Source organism: Entelurus aequoreus, linkage group LG13 (genome assembly GCF_033978785.1).
Source record: "Entelurus aequoreus isolate RoL-2023_Sb linkage group LG13, RoL_Eaeq_v1.1, whole genome shotgun sequence".
In the NCBI taxonomy this organism is placed as follows: domain Eukaryota; kingdom Metazoa; phylum Chordata; class Actinopteri; order Syngnathiformes; family Syngnathidae; genus Entelurus; species Entelurus aequoreus.
In genome coordinates this window covers 10,259,637-10,277,900 of record NC_084743.1, presented here as the reverse complement: position 1 = coordinate 10,277,900, position 18,264 = coordinate 10,259,637, and the positions used below count along the sequence as shown (strand labels likewise).

At 34.7% G+C, this 18,264-nt stretch overlaps 1 protein-coding gene across 1 annotated transcript in view; it reads left to right on the top strand.

Moving 5' to 3' along the window:
- xpo4 (exportin 4) overlaps nt 1-17,853 on the top strand; it is a 110,663-nt gene extending 92,810 nt beyond the window's left edge. The window contains exons 16-24 of the mRNA XM_062067447.1: nt 1-140; nt 8,471-8,677; nt 8,756-8,842; nt 10,322-10,502; nt 10,577-10,698; nt 10,778-10,908; nt 14,426-14,543; nt 14,714-14,806; nt 16,953-17,853. The exon at nt 1-140 is cut by the window's left edge and continues 35 nt beyond it. Coding sequence (XP_061923431.1) covers nt 1-140; nt 8,471-8,677; nt 8,756-8,842; nt 10,322-10,502; nt 10,577-10,698; nt 10,778-10,908; nt 14,426-14,543; nt 14,714-14,806; nt 16,953-17,150 — 1,277 coding nt within the window. The 3' untranslated portion in view covers nt 17,151-17,853. The remainder of the gene's footprint in view (nt 141-8,470; nt 8,678-8,755; nt 8,843-10,321; nt 10,503-10,576; nt 10,699-10,777; nt 10,909-14,425; nt 14,544-14,713; nt 14,807-16,952) is intronic.
- Nucleotides 17,854-18,264: the final 411 nt, after the last annotated feature.

The following is an 18,264-nucleotide window of genomic DNA, read 5'->3' as shown; positions in this document are numbered from 1 at the left end:
ACCTGGCCAAGCAGTTCGCCAGCCGCAGCCCGCCACTCCACATGTTGTCCAGCTCGGTGCAGAGGACCCTGATGAAGGCCCTGGTTCTGGGCGGCTTTGCACAAATGGACTCGGACACGAAGCAGCAGTATTGGGCCGAGGTATTTTTTTGTCTCAGTCACTCAAAAAAAGTACTTCAGCCGCTTGCGGTTGCGTACTAATTAAAACATCTACACCAGGGGTCACCAACGCGGGCACCAGGTAGCCCGTAAGGACCAGATGAGTAGCCCGCTGGCCTGTTCTAAAAATAGCTCAAATAGCAGCACTTACCAGTGAGCTGCCTCTGTTTTTTAAATTGTATTTATTTACTAGCAAGCTGGTCTCGCTTTGGCCCACATTTTTAATTGTAAGAGAGACAAAACTCAAATAGAATTTGAAAATCCAAGAAAATATTTGAAAGACTTGGTCTTCACTTGTTTAAATAAATTATTTTCTTTTTTTTTTACTTTGCTTCTTATAACTTTCAGAAAGACAATTTTAGAGAAAAAATACAACCTTAAAAATGATTTTAGGAGTTTTAAACACATATACCTTTTTACCTTTTAAATTCCTTCCTCTTCTTTCCTGACAATTTAAATCAATGTTCAAGTCAATTTATTTTTTAATTTTTATTTTATTGTATTGTAAAGGATAATAAATACATTTTAATTTAATTCTTCATTTTAGCTTCTGTTTTTTTCGACGAAGAATATTAGTGAAATATTTCTTTAAACTTATTATGATTAAAATTCAAAAAAATTATTCTGACAAATCGAGAAAATCTGTAGAATCAAATTTAAATCTTATTTCAAAGTCTTTTGAATGTCTTCTAAACATTTTGTTCTGGAAAATCTAGAACAAATAATGATTTGTCTTTGTTAGAAATATAGCTTGGTCCAATTTGTTATATATTCTAACAAAGTGCAGATTGGATTTTAACCTATTTAAAACATGTCATCAAAATTCTAAAATTAATCTTAATCAGGAAAAATTACTAATGATGTTCCATAAATTATTTTTTTAATTTTTTCAAAGAGATTCGAATTAGCTAGTTTTTCTCTTCTTTTTTTCGGTTGAATTTTGAATTTTAAAGAGTCGAAATTGAAGATAAACTATGTTTCAAAATTTAATTGTCATTTTTTTCGTGTTTTCTCCTCTTTTAAACCGTTCAATTAAGTGTAAATATCATTAATTATTAATAATAACATAGAGTTAAAGGTAAATTGAGCAAATTGGCTATTTGTGGCAATTTATTTAAGTGTGTATCAAACTGGTAGCCCTTCGCATTAATCACTACCCAAGAAGTAGCTCTTGCTTTCAAAAAGGTTGGTGACCCCTGCTCTACGTTGATTCGATGTCAATTAATCGTGCAGCCCTAACAAGGAGAACACCTATTTTGGTGGTTTTTTCACTTTTTTTTGGTATTTTCCTGTAGCAGTTTCATGTCTTCCTTTGAGCGATATTCCCCGCATCTACTTTGTTTTAGCAATCAATAATATTTTAGTTGTTTTTATCCGTCTTCGTGGGGACATTGTCGATTGTCATGTCGTGTTCGGATGTACATTGTGGACGCCATCTTTGCTCCACAGTAAGTCTTTGCTAGAGATGATGTTTGATAAGAAATTATCGAGTTCGAGCCTATTATCGAATCCTCTTATCGAACCGATTCCTATCGATTCTCTTATCGAGTCCAGATAGGTTGTTGTATATGGAAAAAAACACACAATATTTGGTTTAACAAAAGCTCACTTTTATTATATAATAGAAAAATAAAATCTAATAAATAAATAAATATTGACTGTTACCCACCTGAAAAAATAAAATAAAATAAATAAATATTGACTGTTGTTACCCAAAGTATATTAAGTGGGATTTTTCAGAGAAACAAATATATACAGTAACACAAAAACAAGCTGTCTCTGTGATCACTATAGGTGTATAAATAATAATATAGTGTTAAATAAAATCAGTCCCTTGGGCACAAAACTGAAAATAATACAGCTCTCCAAAAAGTGCACTTCTGCTGCTATTGGAACATAACTGTTTGTTATGATGCTTTGACATTTTTGCACTTTATTTCTTTATTGAAAGAAAATTCTATGAAGAGAAAAGTTGTTTGCAAATGTGGTTACAATGCTAAAAAATGAAAAGTTAAAGCTAAAAAAAGAAATACACTTTATTGAGTTAACATTATTTCTTTATAGGGGGAAAAATGTTATGAGCTAGAGAATATAACAACTACACTACCCAGCATGCAACGGGAGTTACGAGCATGCGCGGTAGCCCCGAAGTGTTGCATGTTGCCACGCTGTGAAAGTAAACGTCAAGAACTCAGCCAACACGCCTCGTCTGCATTATTTATAATTAGACAGACAACACATCTACAGTGTGATTTTGTTTTGTTTACAAGGAAAGAAAAACAAAAGTTCAAAAAGGGAGATATTTTGTGTATATATATGTATGTGCTGCGGTTGTTTTAAGAACGTTGCGACAGCTGCCGTAAAGGAGGTGCGTTGCTAGCCTGGTTGCTATGTTTCCGGTTGGTCGTAAAAGTGTTGGTCATGTGTTTTACCCTGCTCAAATCTCTCAGTAAAGTTATTCGATGGATTATACCTTTTGTTTTGAACTTTATTACACCTTGGAGCGCTTTTTCCCGTCCATTGTTTTCCTGCTTTCGCTATCTGCGCCTAATGACTGAGCTACGTGACGTCATTTCTTGTGATGTCCCACGGAGCATTTCTGGTCGGGACGGGATTCGAATAAAGAATCAACTCTTTTCCTTTACTATAGTGGTCTCGATAACGGGTACCGGTTCTCAAAAACGGATTCGAGTCCGAGGACTTGGTTCTTTTCTTATCAAACAACCGGGGAAACCGGTTTCGAGTATCATCCCTAGTCTTTGCTGTCGTCCAGCATTCAGTTTTAGTTTCATTCTGCATAGCCTTCCCTAAGCGTCAATGCCTTTTCTTAGGGGCACTCACCTTTTGTTTATTTTTGGTTTAAGCATTAGACACAATTTTACCTGCACACTGCCTCCCGCTGTTTCCGACACCTACAAAGCAATTAGCTACCTGCTGCCACCTACTGATATGGAAGAGTATTACACTGCCGAGCTCTAGACAGCACCGACACTCAACAACAACACATCAATCAATCAATCAATGTTTATTTATATAGCCCTAAATCACAAGTGTCTCAAAGGGCTGCACAAGCCACCAGGGGAGACCGGATGCAATGGACGTCGAGTGGGTCCGACATAATATTGTGAAAGTCCAGTCCATAGTAGATCCAACATTTATGTATATAGAATAAAGTCACTAAATTTAAAAAAATATTTTTTTAAAAATCATAATTTTACAAGAACATTTTTACAATAAAAAGGTGTAATTTTGTGGGAATGCATTTCAAAAATGCACAGAAAAAAATGTATATAATTTTCTGAGAATAATTACAAAAAATGAGTGAAATCGTATTGAGGGGAAAAGTAATAATTTCACGAGAACAAAGTCACAATATCACAAGAAAGTTTTTGTTAAGTCATAAAATTAAGGAAAAAGTTATAATTTTACACGAACATATTATAATTTTAAAAAAGGCAGAATTTTGCGAGAGTAGTCTAATAATGAGGGAAAAGACAATAATAAAGTCATGATAAGGAAAGAAGTCACAATTTTACTAGACTAAAGTTGCAATGTTTACAAGAAAAAATATACAATTTTGTCAAAGTCGTAATAATATTAGGAAAAACATCAAAATTTTACGAAAGTCCCAATAAAATTGTAAAATACAGGGAAAAATGTCAACAACAAAAAAAATTTTTGTGAGAATAAAATCATTGAATTAAAAAAAATCATAATTTTAAAAGAACATATAATAATAAAAAGGTAAAATTTTCTGAGAATGACAAAAAAGGTGCAATTTGGCGTGAGTGAAATCGCAATGAGGGGAAAAGTAATCATTTCACTAGAATAAAGTCACAATATCACAACAAAGCTTTTGTTAAGTCATAAAATTAAGGAAAAAGTTATAATTTTACACGAACATATTATTATTTTAAAAAAGGCAGAATTTTGCGAGAGTAGTCTAATAATGAGGGAAAAGACAATAATAAAGTCACGATAAGGAAAGAAGTCACAATTTTACGAGACTAAAGTTGCAATGTTTACAAGAAAAAATATACAATTTTGTCAAAGTCGTAATAATATTAGGAAAAACATCAAAATTTTACGAAAGTCCCAATAAAATTGTAAAATACAGGGAAAAATGTCAAAAAAAAATTTAAAAATTGTGAGAATAAAATCATTGAATTAGAAAAAATCATAATTTTAAAAGAACATATAATAATAAAAAGGTAAAATTTTCTGAGAATGACAAAAAAGGTGCAATTTGGCGTGAGTGAAATCGCAATGAGGGGAAAAGTAATCATTTCACTAGAATAAAGTCACAATATCACAACAAAGCTTTTGTTAAGTCATAAAATAAGGAAAAAGCCATAATTTTACACAAACATAACAAAAAAGGCGGGATGTTGCGAGAGTAATCTTAATAATGAGGGGAAAGACAATTATAAAGTCAAGTCACAATTTTACTAGACTAAAGTTGCAATGTTTACAAGAAAAAATATACAATTTTGTCAAAGTCGTAATAATATTAGGAAAAACATAAAAATGTTACGAAAGTCCCAATAAAATTGTAAAATACAGGGAAAAATGTCCAAAAAAAAAAAAAAATTTGTGAGAATAAAATCATTGAATTAAAAAAAATCATAATTTTAAAAGAACATATTATAATAAAAAGGTAACATTTTCTGAGAATGACAAAAAAGGTGCAATTTGGCGTGAGTGAAATCGCAACGAGGGGAAAAGTAATCATTTCACTAGAATAAAGTCACAATATCACAACAAAGCTTTTGTTAAGTCATAAAATTAAGGAAAAAGTTATAATTTTACACAAACATAATAAAAAAGGCGGGATGTTGCGAGAGTAATCTTAATAATGAGGGGAAAGACAATTATAAAGTCAAGTCACAATTTTACTAGACTAAAGTTGCATTGTTTACAAGAAAAAATATACAATTTTGTAAAAGTAAAGTTGTAATAATATTAGGAAATAAGTCAAAATTTTACACATTTGCAGACTATAATTACTGCTGAAAGGGACAAGCGGTAGAAAATGGATGGATGGATGTCTCATTTGCACCCCTGGTGGTGAAATTAATCACAACGCATCGACTTTTTTTTCTTATAAAATTGGGAACAATTTCTCATGTTCTTTCTGTTTCTGTAATGTCGCAACATTTTCTCGTAAAATTATGAATTTTTCATGTCAAATTATTACTTTTTAATGCAAAATGGTGACATTTGTCATATAAAATTCAGACTTTTATCACAATATTGCCAATTCTTTTGTTGTTCTTGTAAAACAGTGACATTTTTCGAGTAAAATGATGACTTTTGGCATAATTTTGCCAAGTAAAATTTCGATTGTTGTTATGATAATTGCCAACATTTTTAAGATTTCTTACAAAATTGTGACTTTTGTCGAGTAAAATGACGACTCTTTTCATAAAATTGTCCAAATGTTGAGCTTTTCTTGTAAAACTGCGACTGTTATTGAGTAAAATTCTAACTTTTATCGTAATATTGCACAAATGTTCAGTTTTTCTTGTAAAACTTTGACTTGCGTTGAGGAAAATGACGACTTTTATGATAATACCGCCAACATTCTAAGTTTTTCTTGTGAAATTGTGACCTTTTTCGATTGTTGTTATGATAATTGCCAACATTCTTAAGGTTTCTTACAAAATTGTGACTTTTGTCTGGTAAAATGACGACTCTTTTCATAAAATTGTCCAAATGTTAAGCTTTTCTTGTAAAACTGCGACTGTTATGGAGTAAAATTCCAACAGCCAATCGGAGCACGGCGAGCGTGTCCGCCGCCATCAGCAGCTTTGAGGCATGACAAAGTCTTGACTCGTCAGCTCTAAAGCCGCCGGGGCTGATGCGTGCGCTCGATAATGTTCCCCCTCGGAGTTGGCGTCCCTGGCCGGATAACATGATCCTTGTCAGGATCCGGGAGGTCTTTGGTCCTAATCGGCTGACGGTAGTAAAAATGGGGTGCAAAGCCACGATGACTGCAGTGTAATCACGGGGGGGTGGGGGGGTGTTTCGCCAGCTGTCGGCCGGTGCAGCTGCCGTGACGACGACTGATCAAACCCCGCCTCGTTGCTGCGCCATGGAAGGGTTTTGACCCCGACGGGATTTCTCGACAGCTCACTCAGTAGTTATTAGCGTATTTTCCCGACTATAGAGCGCACCATTGTATAAGCCGCACCCACTCAATTTGAGAAGAAAACATGTTTTCCTTATATCAGCCTCACCGCGCTATAAGCTGCAGATATATAAAAGGTTTATGTGAAATAGGGACAGACACAGAAACATAGACATCTGAAACAGTCATCCAATGTATGCATCATAGTGTTTGTAGCCGAAGCTCATTTACATCACTTGTCCCCAACAACAACAACATATCTAACATCATTAACATAGGAAAATAAAAAGAACGAGGCAAAGAGGAGTCGATAATAATGATAATAGTAGAGGTGTAACGGTACGTGTATTTGTATTGAACCATTTCGGTTCGGAGGTGTACCGAACGAGTTTCCACACGGACATATTAAGTAGCGTAACGCACGTTGTGTAAACAATGCACACCGAGGCACAACACACGGCATGCTAGCAGCTAACGGGCTAGGATAGACTGACCACACGTCCTCTTTTCAGCGGACATGTCCTCTTTTGCGGAGCTGTCAGGGCCGAGTTTCTTAAATGCCTCAAATGTCCGGCATTTTGAGTTAGGGTTGCGTGTGTTTTCAATGTACGTTCAGGGTTAAGAAGGGGTTAAAAACAAAACAAACAGCAGCATTGGTGAGGGAGGGGCAGAGATAGAGAGAGAGAGAGTTATGATAAACGTCGCCAGGCTCTGCTTTTTATCCATAGATTTATCACATTTCATTTTTTATTATCTATAGCAGGGGTGTCAAAAGTGTGCCCCGGAGGCCATTTGCGGCCCACAGCTAATGTTTTAAAGGCCCACGGCACATTCTAAAAATACTATTAAAATAAACAAAAACATAACAAAAGTGAAATAAAAAAGCTTAAAGGTTAAATGTCATTTAGAAAAAGTTGCAATGTTGACTAATAAAACAAAGCTGTTTTTTTTTCTTTCAAACTGTCATTGCTCAAAACATAATATTGAATCAAAATCAATGTTATGATGAATTATTGACCTATCCAAGGTTCCCATTACTTCACGTCAAATATTACACTAAGAAAAATATTTTTGGTAGAAGATTTTACAAATTTGGTAAATAAATAACCCAAAAATGTATATTTTGTTGTTTTCTTACTGTACTGAAAATGAACCAAACCGTGACCTCTAAACCGAGGTACGTACCGAACCCACATTTTTGTGTACCGTTACACCCCTAGATAATAGTAATAATACAGACAAAGTGCAAACTAGATAAAAGCCAATAATAATAATAATAACACAGACAAAGTGCAAACTAGATGAGAACCAATTAGTAAAAATGAGTAAAAACTCAACATGGGAACACGATTGTTGCTCAACCAGCCACAATTGTGTTCTTTTTTTTAATTATAGGTTGTGAAATGTGTTATTTACACAAAAATATTTAGTAAATGTTTATTAAAGGCCTACTGAAATGAATTTTTTTTATTCAAACGGGAATAGCAGATCCATTCTATGTGTCATACTTGATCATTTCGCGATATTGCCATATTTTTGCTGAAAGGATTTAGTAGAGAACATCGACGATAAAGTTAGCATCTTTTGCTCGCTGATTAAAAAAAAGCCTTGCCTGTAGCGGAAGTAGCGTGACGTCACAGGAGCTAGTATTCCTCACATTTCCCCGTTGTTTACAATGGAGCAAGAGAGATTCGGACCGAGAAAGTGATGATTACCCCATTAATTTGAGCCAGGATGAAAGATTCGTGGATGAGGAACGTGAGAGTGAAGGACTAGAGTGCAGTGCAGGACGTATCTTATTACGCTCTGACCGTAACTTAGTGTGGAATCCAATGAGCCCTTGTACCTTTCTCCTTTTTCTATTGTGGATCACGGATTTGTATTTCAAACCACCTGGGATACTATATCCTCTTGAAAATGAGAGTCCAGAACGCCAAATGGACATTCACAGTGACTTTTATCCCCACGACAATACATCGGTGAAGCACTTTAGCTACTGAGCTAACGTGATAGCATCGTGCTTAAATGCAGATAGAAACAAAAGAAATAAGCCCCTGACTGGAAGGATAGACGGCAGATCAACAATACTACTACCAGGAGACACCTTTAGGTGTTGCGAACCTCAGTGGCAGAAGTTTGGACACCCCTGATCCGAGCCGTCGTTCCTCCCTGTCGCCTCCAGGTCCTGCACCCTCTCCAGCAGCGCTTCCTCAACCTCATCAACCAGGAGAACTTTGCCCAGATCAGCCAGGAGGAAGCGGTGAAGCAAGAGATCATCGCCACGCTGGAGGCGCTGTGCGGCATCGCCGAGGCCACGCAGATCGACAACGTGGCCTCGCTCTTCTCCTTCCTCATGGACTTCCTGTCCAGCTGCATCGGCCTCATGGAGGTGAGGCCGGCCGCCGCTCAACGCCGATTTGGCGACGGGAAAGATCTCACTCTTCTTTTGCGTCCGTGGCTTTTCCAGGTCTACAGCAACACGCCGGAGACCATCAACCTCATCATTGAGGTGTTTGTGGAAGTGGCTCACAAGCAGATCTGCTACCTGGGAGAGGTGGGACACCTTTTAACATCAACTATGTACACAACTTCAAAGTTGCAAACAAACACACTGAGTCATAAACAGTTCAAACAAAAGGTGCTTGGAGCGGTGTCAGGTCTGCCCCCCGTACATTCCTGTGGCTGTCCAGATCTGAGAAACCGACACCTCTGCGGCGCATTCCATCGCACACAGTGGAGCTGTCCGCCTTTTGCCTGATAAGATCAAAGACACTCAAAATTACACTAAAATATGACAATAGAACACTCAAAAGTACACTAAAATATGACAGTAAAACACTCAAAATTACACTAAAATATGACAACAGAACACTCAAAAGTACACTAAAATATGACAGTAAAACACTAAAAATCACACTAAAATATGACAAAATATACAAAAAAAGTACACTAAAATATGACAGTAAAACATTAAAAAGTACACTAAAATATAACAGTAAAGCACTAAAATTACAATAAATATGACAATAAAACACTAAAAATTACACTAAATCATGACATTTAAACACTAAAAATTACACTAAAATATGACAATAAAACACTAAAAATTACACTAAATACACAAAAAGTAAACTAAAATATGAAAGTAAAACACTAAAAATCACACTAAAATATGACAAAATATACAAAAAAGTACACTAAAATATGACAGTAAAACATTAAAAAGTACACTAAAATATGACAGTTAAGCACTAAAATTACAATAAATATGACAATAAAACACTAAAAATTACACTAAATCATGACATTTAAACACTAAAAATTACACTAAAATATGACAATAAAACACTAAAAATTACACTAAATACACAAAAAGTAAACTAAAATATGAAAGTAAAACACTAAAAATCACACTAAAATATGACAAAATATACAAAAAAGTACACTAAAATATGACAGTAAAACATTAAAAAGTACACTAAAATATGACAGTAAAGCACTAAAATTACAATAAATATGACAATAAAACACTAAAAATTACACTAAATCATGACATTTAAACACTAAAAATTACACTAAAATATGACAATAAAACACTAAAAATTACACTAAATACACAAAAAGTAAACTAAAATATGAAAGTAAAACACTAAAAATCACACTTAAAATATGACAAAATATACAAAAAAGTACACTAAAATATGACAGTAAAACATTAAAAAGTACACTAAAATATGACAGTAAAGCACTAAAATTACAATAAATATGACAATAAAACACTAAAAATTACACTAAATCATGACATTTAAACACTAAAAATTACACTAAAATACACAAAAAGTCACAACACATTCTCCATTCAAACCGCAGCATATAAATGTAAATAAAACCTTTACAAAAGTATTTATGGATGATAAGATCAAAGACAGCTTTGGCAACCTGAACTCATGGCAAACAAATTGTGTGCTAACTTATATCCGATTATTCTGTCATGCGGATAGTGTGCCTAATCAAGTGTCTGCCGTCCTCGCAGACCAAGTCCATGAAACTGTACGAGGCCTGCCTGACGCTGCTGCAGGTCTACTCCAAGAACAACCAGAGCAGGAAGCGGAGCGAGGCGGTGGCCGAGGAGGACCAGTACCAGGACCTCCTGCTCATCATGGAGCTGCTCACCAACCTGCTGTCCAAAGAGTTCATTGACTTCAGCGACACAGGTGATCCTGGTCTTCCCCCCCCCTCCCCCTCGCCAACTCCCCTGTGATGACCGACCGTCCTGGTTCCTTTCCAGACGAGGTGTTCAGAAGCCAAGACCAAGGAACGCCCGCCTCCAGTCGGCCGGTCTCTGCAGCAGACGTGGTTCTGTACGGCGTCAATATCGTCCTTCCCCTCATGTCTCAGGACCTTCTCAAGGTGGGTTTGTTGACGCCCCCCCCCCCTCTCACACCTGGCAGGAACTCACCTGTCACCTGTGTCCTGGCTGTGCTCCCAGTTCCCATCTCTGTGCAACCAGTACTACAAACTCATCACCTTCATCTGCGAGATCTTCCCTGAGAAGATCCCACAGCTGCCTGAAGACCTCTTCAAGAGCCTCATGTTCTCACTGGAGCTCGGAATGACCTCGTATCCTTCCGGGACTCAACTGCAGAGAGGTGCAGGCAGATAGGTGACGTGGGAGGGAGAGGCGATATTTCCCATCATGCACTTTGAGGAGGTTATTTTACACAGATGTCAACACATTGTGTGTCTGCACCAGGTGACACACAATATGACAGTAAACACTCAAAATTACACTAAAATATGACAATAGAACACTCAAAAGTACACTAAAATATGACAGTAAAACACTCAAAATTACACTAAATCATGACAGTAGAACACTCAAAATTACACTAAAATATGACAATAGAACACTCAAAAGTACACTAAAATATGACAGTAAAACACTCAAAATTACACTAAATCATGACAGTAAAACACTCAAAATTACACTAAAATATGACAATAGAACACTCAAAATTACACTCAAATATGACAGTAAAACACTCAAAATTACACTAAATCATGACAGTAAAACACTCAAAATTACACTAAAATATGACAATAGAACACTCAAAAGTACACTCAAATATGACAGTAAACACTCAAAATTACACTAAATCATGACAGTAAAACACTCAAAATTACACTAAATCGTGACAGTAAAACACTCAATATTACACTAAAATATGACAATAGAACACTCAAAAGTACACTAAAATATGACAGTAAAACACTCAAAATTACACTAAATCATGACAGTAAAACACTCAAAATTACACTAAATCATGACAGTAAAACAATAAAAATTACACTAAAATATGACAGTAAAACACTAAAAATGACAATGTCATGACAGTAAAACACTAAAAATTACACTAAAATATGACAAAACACTAAAAATGACACTCAATCCTGACAGTTAAACACTAGAATGACAATAAAACACTAAAAATTACACCAAAATATAAAAAAACACTAAAAATTACACTAAAATATGACAGTAAACCACCAAAAATTACAGAAACAGACAAAATACACAAAAACTACAGTAAAATAAAACACTAAAAATTACACTAAAATATGACAAAACACTAAAAATTACACTAAATCATGACAGTTAAACACTAAAATATGACAATAAATCACAAAAAATTACACTAAAATATCACAAAAAGTACAGTAAAATATGACAGTGAAACACTAAAAATTACACTAAAATATGACAAAACACAAAAAATTACCTAAAATCATGACAGTTAAACACTAAAATATGACAATAAAACACTAAAAATTACACTAAAATATCACAAAAAGTACAGTAAAATATGACAGTAAAACACTAAAAATCATACTAAATTATGACAAAATGCACAAGTACACTAAAATATGACAGTGAAACATTAAAAAGCACACTAAAATATGACAATAAAGCATTAAAATGACACTAAATATGACAGTAAACCACTAAAAATTACACTAAAATGTGACAATAAAACACTCAAAAGTACATTAAAATATGACAGTAAAACACTACAAATTACACTAAATCATGACAGTAAAACCCTAAAAATTACACTAAAATATGACAATAAAACACTAAAAATGACACTAAATACACAAAAAGTAAACTAAAATATGACAGTAAAACACTAAAAATCACACTAAAATATGACAAAATACACAAAAAAGTACACTAAAATATGACAGTAAAACATTAAAAAGTACACAAAAATATGACAGTAAAGCACTAAAATAACAATAAATATGACAATAAAACACTAAAAATTACACTAAATCATGACAGTTAAACACTAAAATTCCACTAAAATACACAAAAAGTCACAACACATTCTCCATTCAAACCGCAGTATATAAATGTAAATAAAACCTTTTCCAAAGTATTTATGGATGACAAAAGCTGCTACGACAAATACCTGCTGCAAGTAAACATGCTTAAAAAAACTAAATACAATTTTCAAAAAAGATCCTTGAAAATTATGAATGATTTCAGAATTGTAATGTATAAAATATTATTATTATAAAATATTATCTGATGTGAGTCCTTTTATTTGATCACATCACCTTCAATATTAGAAAATAACAGTATCATTAAAAACAAAAAAATGTTGATAAACATAAAAAATTAATAAATAAGTTATTTTTTTTAAATGATATGAATTTAGATTCTTAAAAATAAATTGATTCAGAATTGTAATGAATACATTTTGCGATTTGGATGTGAATCTTTTTTTTTCGCCATCACCTCAAATGTTCTAGAATAGACTTAGACTAACTTCATTGATCCACACAGTAGCTCCGTTACAAAGGATGGAAAGTGTAAGGATGGAAAGGATAATGCAGGCATAAAGTACATGAAAAATGTACTGTAGTGGCAATAGAACATATGTAATATTTACTTATTATATATATTATAATAGTGTGATTTAAAAAAATGTGTTTGTTTTTTTTAAATTAAAATAATGAATAAATAATTGAAATAACGGCATATTTTTAAATAATAATAATTTAAAAAATTGATTTAAATAGATTCCTGAAAATGATTTATCCATTCAGAATTGTAATGAATTAGAATCAAGATTCAGATGTAAATCCATTTTTTCCATTCCTGCGAAAATCATAAAATAATAGTGTCATTCATTTATTTTTATTTTTTTGCGAATGAAATGAATAAATGAAATATTGAAATATTGACATATTTATAAATAATAATTAAAAATAATATAAGATATAATAATAAGACATTCTTGAAAATGATTCAGAATTGTAAAAAATAAGAAGGAAGATTCAGATATAAATATATTTTTCCATCAACTGGGATCAAATAAAATAACAACGTCGTCAAAAATAAATGTTGGGTTTTTTTTGCAAATAAAATAAATGTTTATAAAAAGTTCATAACAAATGTTTTAAATAATTCAAAAACTAATATGAACTTAAATAGATTCTTTAAAATGATGAATGGATTCTTGAATCCATATTTGTTATTTTGTCACCTCAAATATGATAAAATAACTGTCATTAAAGTGTAAATGTGTTTTTAGTTTTTGCAAATAAAATTAGTAAATTAATACATAGATGATTTAAAAAATGACTTCTTTTTTTTTTAAAGAAAATTGTAAAATATGAAATAAAACAAATTCTTTAAAATGATTCATTTAGAATTGTGATCAATAAGAATCGAGATTCGGATGTGAATCCATTTTTTACATTACCTCAAATATTCCAAAATAATAGTTTGATTAAATCATTTTTGCAAATAAAATTGATAAATTAATCAATTAAATGATTAAAATAATGCCACATTTTTAAATAATTGTACAAATATTACGAGTTGAAATAAATTCTTGAGAATGATGAATCCATTCAGAATTGTAATAATAAGAATTGGCATTCAGATGTTAATCCATTTTGTTCCATATATAATATAAAACAACAATTAGATGTTTATGAATATAAATATTACCACGAGTGAAGTGGGCGTGTCCAAGTGACTTATTGAGGGTGCGGCGTGAAGAGTCATTATTTGTGTGTCTGTGCTGCCGCCAAAGTGGTCTTCTTCCTCAACGCCAGCGTGCAGGATGGGCAGCGAGGTCAGCCAGCTGTGTCTGGAGGCTCTGTCGCCATTGGCTGAGCAGTGCGCCAAGAACCAGGACAAGGACACGCCCCTTTTCATGGCCACACGCCACTTCCTCAAGGTAGCACGCCGCAAACTAAACAATACGCCGGCCAGGACGCCACCTTGGTGGCAATGTAGCGAGAAGCTTTTTGTCATCATCATCAGCATATTTGAAACATCCATTTTATACCGCTTGTCCCTTTTAATGAAACATGATTGATGTACGCTTCACTTCCTGTTTGTGTGCAGCTGGTGTTCGACATGTTGGTGCTGCACAAACACAACACAGAGATGACAGTGGCAGCGGGAGAGGCTTTCTACACACTTGTGTGTCTGCACCAGGTGACACACACTTTCTACACACTTGTGTGTCTGCACCAGGTGACACACTTTCTACACACTTGTGTGTCTGCACCAGGTGACACACACTTTCTACACACTTGTGTGTCTGCACCAGGTGACACACTTTCTACACACTTGTGTGTCTGCACCAGGTGACACACACACTTTCTACACACTTGTGTGTCTGCACCAGGTGACACACTTTCTACACACTTGTGTGTCTGCACCAGGTGACACACTTTCTACACACTTGTGTGTCTGCACCAGGTGACACACACACTTTCTACACACTTGTGTGTCTGCACCAGGTGACACACTTTCTACACACTTGTGTGTCTGCACCAGGTGACACACACACTTTCTACACACTTGTGTGTCTGCACCAGGTGACACACTTTCTACACACTTGTGTGTCTGCACCAGGTGACACACTTTCTACACACTTGTGTGTCTGCACCAGGTGACACACACACTTTCTACACACTTGTGTGTCTGCACCAGGTGACACACACTTTCTACACGCTTGTGTGTCTGCACCAGGTGACACACTTTCTACACACTTGTGTGTCTGCACCAGGTGACACACTTTCTACACACTTGTGTCTGCACCAGGTGACACACTTTCTACACACTTGTGTGTCTGCACCAGGTGACACACACTTTCTACCCACTTGTGTGTCTGCACCAGGTGACACACACTTTCTACACACTTGTGTGTCTGCACCAGGTGACACACTTTCTACACACTTGTGTGTCTGCACCAGGTGACACACACTTTCTACACACTTGTGTGTCTGCACCAGGTGACACACACTTTCTACACACTTGTGTGTCTGCACCAGGTGACACGCAATATGACAGTAAACACTCAAAATTACAATAAATAATGACAGTAAAACACTAAAAAATTACACTAAAATATGACAATAAAGCAGTCAAAAGTAGACTAAAATATGACAGTAAAACACTAAAAAGTACACTGAAATATGACAATAAAACACTAAAAATTACACTAAATCATGACAGTTAAACACTAAAATATGACAGAACACTAAAAATTACACTAAAATATGACAGTAAACCACTACAAATAACACTAAAATAGACAAAATACACAAAAAGTACACTAAAATATGACAGTGAAACACTCAAAATTACACTAAAATATGACAAAATACACAAAAATACTCTAAAATATGACAGTAAAACACAAAAAAATATACTAAAATATGACAATAAAACACTCAAAAGTAGACTAAAATATGACAATAAAACACTACAAATTACACTAAATCATGACAGTAAAACCGTAAAAATTACACTAAAATATGACAATAAAACACTTAAAATGACACTACATTATGACAGTAAAACATTAAAATATGACAATAAAACACTAAAAAGCACACTAAAATATGACAATAAAACACTAAAAATTACAGTAAATCATGACAGTGAAACACTAAAATATGACAATAAAACACTAAAAATTACACTAAAATATGAAAGTAAACCACAAAAAATTACACAGACAAAATACACAAAAAGTACACTAAAATATGACAATAAAACACTAAAAATTACACTAAATTATGACAAAATACACAAAAAAGTACACTAAAATATGACAGTAAAACACTAAAAATTACACTAAATATAACAGTAAACCACTAAAAATTACACTAAAATATGACAATGAAACAAAAAATTACAGTAACATATGACAAAATACACAAAAAAGTACACTAAAATATGACAGTAAAACACAAAAAAAATTACAAAATTATGACAGTAAAACACTAAAAATTGCAATAAATTATGACAGTAAAACACTAAAAAATACAATAAAATATTACAATAAAACACAATAAATAAACTAAATTATGACAGTAAAACACGAAAAAGTCCACTGAAATATGATTGCAACATTCTAAACAATACACTAAAATATTGTGGTAGAACACACAAACATTATAATAAATGAATAATTGCTAGGTTTGATGTTTTAGTTGCTGAAGCCGAGGCAGTAATGGCGTCCTCTAGTGGCCACTCCTGTCCCTGCGGCTGCTTCTTCCACACCAGTCTATGAATGAAGCGACATGTTGACTTGCAGCGTCTGACCAGTGACTTCCTTCATGTCCGCCAGGCGGAGTACGCCGAGCTGGTGGAGACGCTGCTGGCGTCGCAGAGGGACGCCGTCATCTACCAGCGTCTGCTGGACGCCTTCACCAAGCTGGCCGCCAGCTGCACGCCGCCCACCATGGACCGCAAGCAGAAGCTGGCCTTCCTCAGGAGCCTGGAGGAGTTTGTGGCCAACGTGGGGGGGTTGCTGTGCGTCAAGTAACCATGGAAACACTCACATTGCCTCCATGAACTATGGGTAGGCCAGGACACGCCCCCCCGCGCTCCAGATGGCCAGAGGACGCCAGTCTGACCACCAGCTCTCGCTCCTTTGCTGATGGACACACCTTGTGGTCGGCGGGAGGCCGTCGCCATGACAACCGCAGGAAGTGAACTGATCACGCGTGCGCAGTGTCAGCAGAATTATTTTACAGCGTGAAGTTTGTGGTTGCATTTGGACGTTTGAACACACACACACACGCACACACACACACACACACACACACACACACACACACCTACCCAGAGTGCCTTTGTGTTGGTGTGTGTGCTCGCCACACCTGCTGTCACCGTGGCAACAGTCACAGCCGCAGGTGTGTCGTCCTGAAAGAACTCGGCATGTTGCTCTCGGAGGACTGCAGAGACTGAAATGTTTTTTTACGCCAGCAGGGGGCAGCACCTTGTGCTTCCTCAGCTGAAGAAGAAGAAACTCTTTGACTTGAGCAAGTCTGCTTTTCTCCCCTCATCATCCCGGCTCGTGAAGTTTGTGCCTCCGATGTTTGGCCACAAGAATAAAGTCGTAGTATTTTTCTACCCTGATAAAACTTTCCTACCAAATATGAGAGAATGAGAAAGAGGAGCAGAGTGGATTTACCACAAACATGGCTGCTTGTTTACCACCCTCAACATGTACATAAAGATGTTGTATCAAGTCTTTCTGGCCTCTTCCTTTCATTATTTCATTCATCACTCAATATCTACACTTGCACATCTGATCAGTTGCTGAATATATAGTTGCATATTTAATATATACAGCTTCATATTTAATTAATCATTTCATTTTTAATTAGTCACTGAATATATACAGTTTCATATTTAATTAATCACTGAATATATACAGTTTCATATTTAATCATTTCATATTTAATTAGTCACTGAATATATACAGTTTCATATTTAATTAATCACTGAATATATACAGTTTCATATTTAATTAATCACTGAATATATAGTTTCATATTTAATTAATCACTGAATATATACAGTTTCATATTTAATTAATCACAGGATACATAATTTCATATTTAATTAGTCACTGAATATATACAGCTTCATAT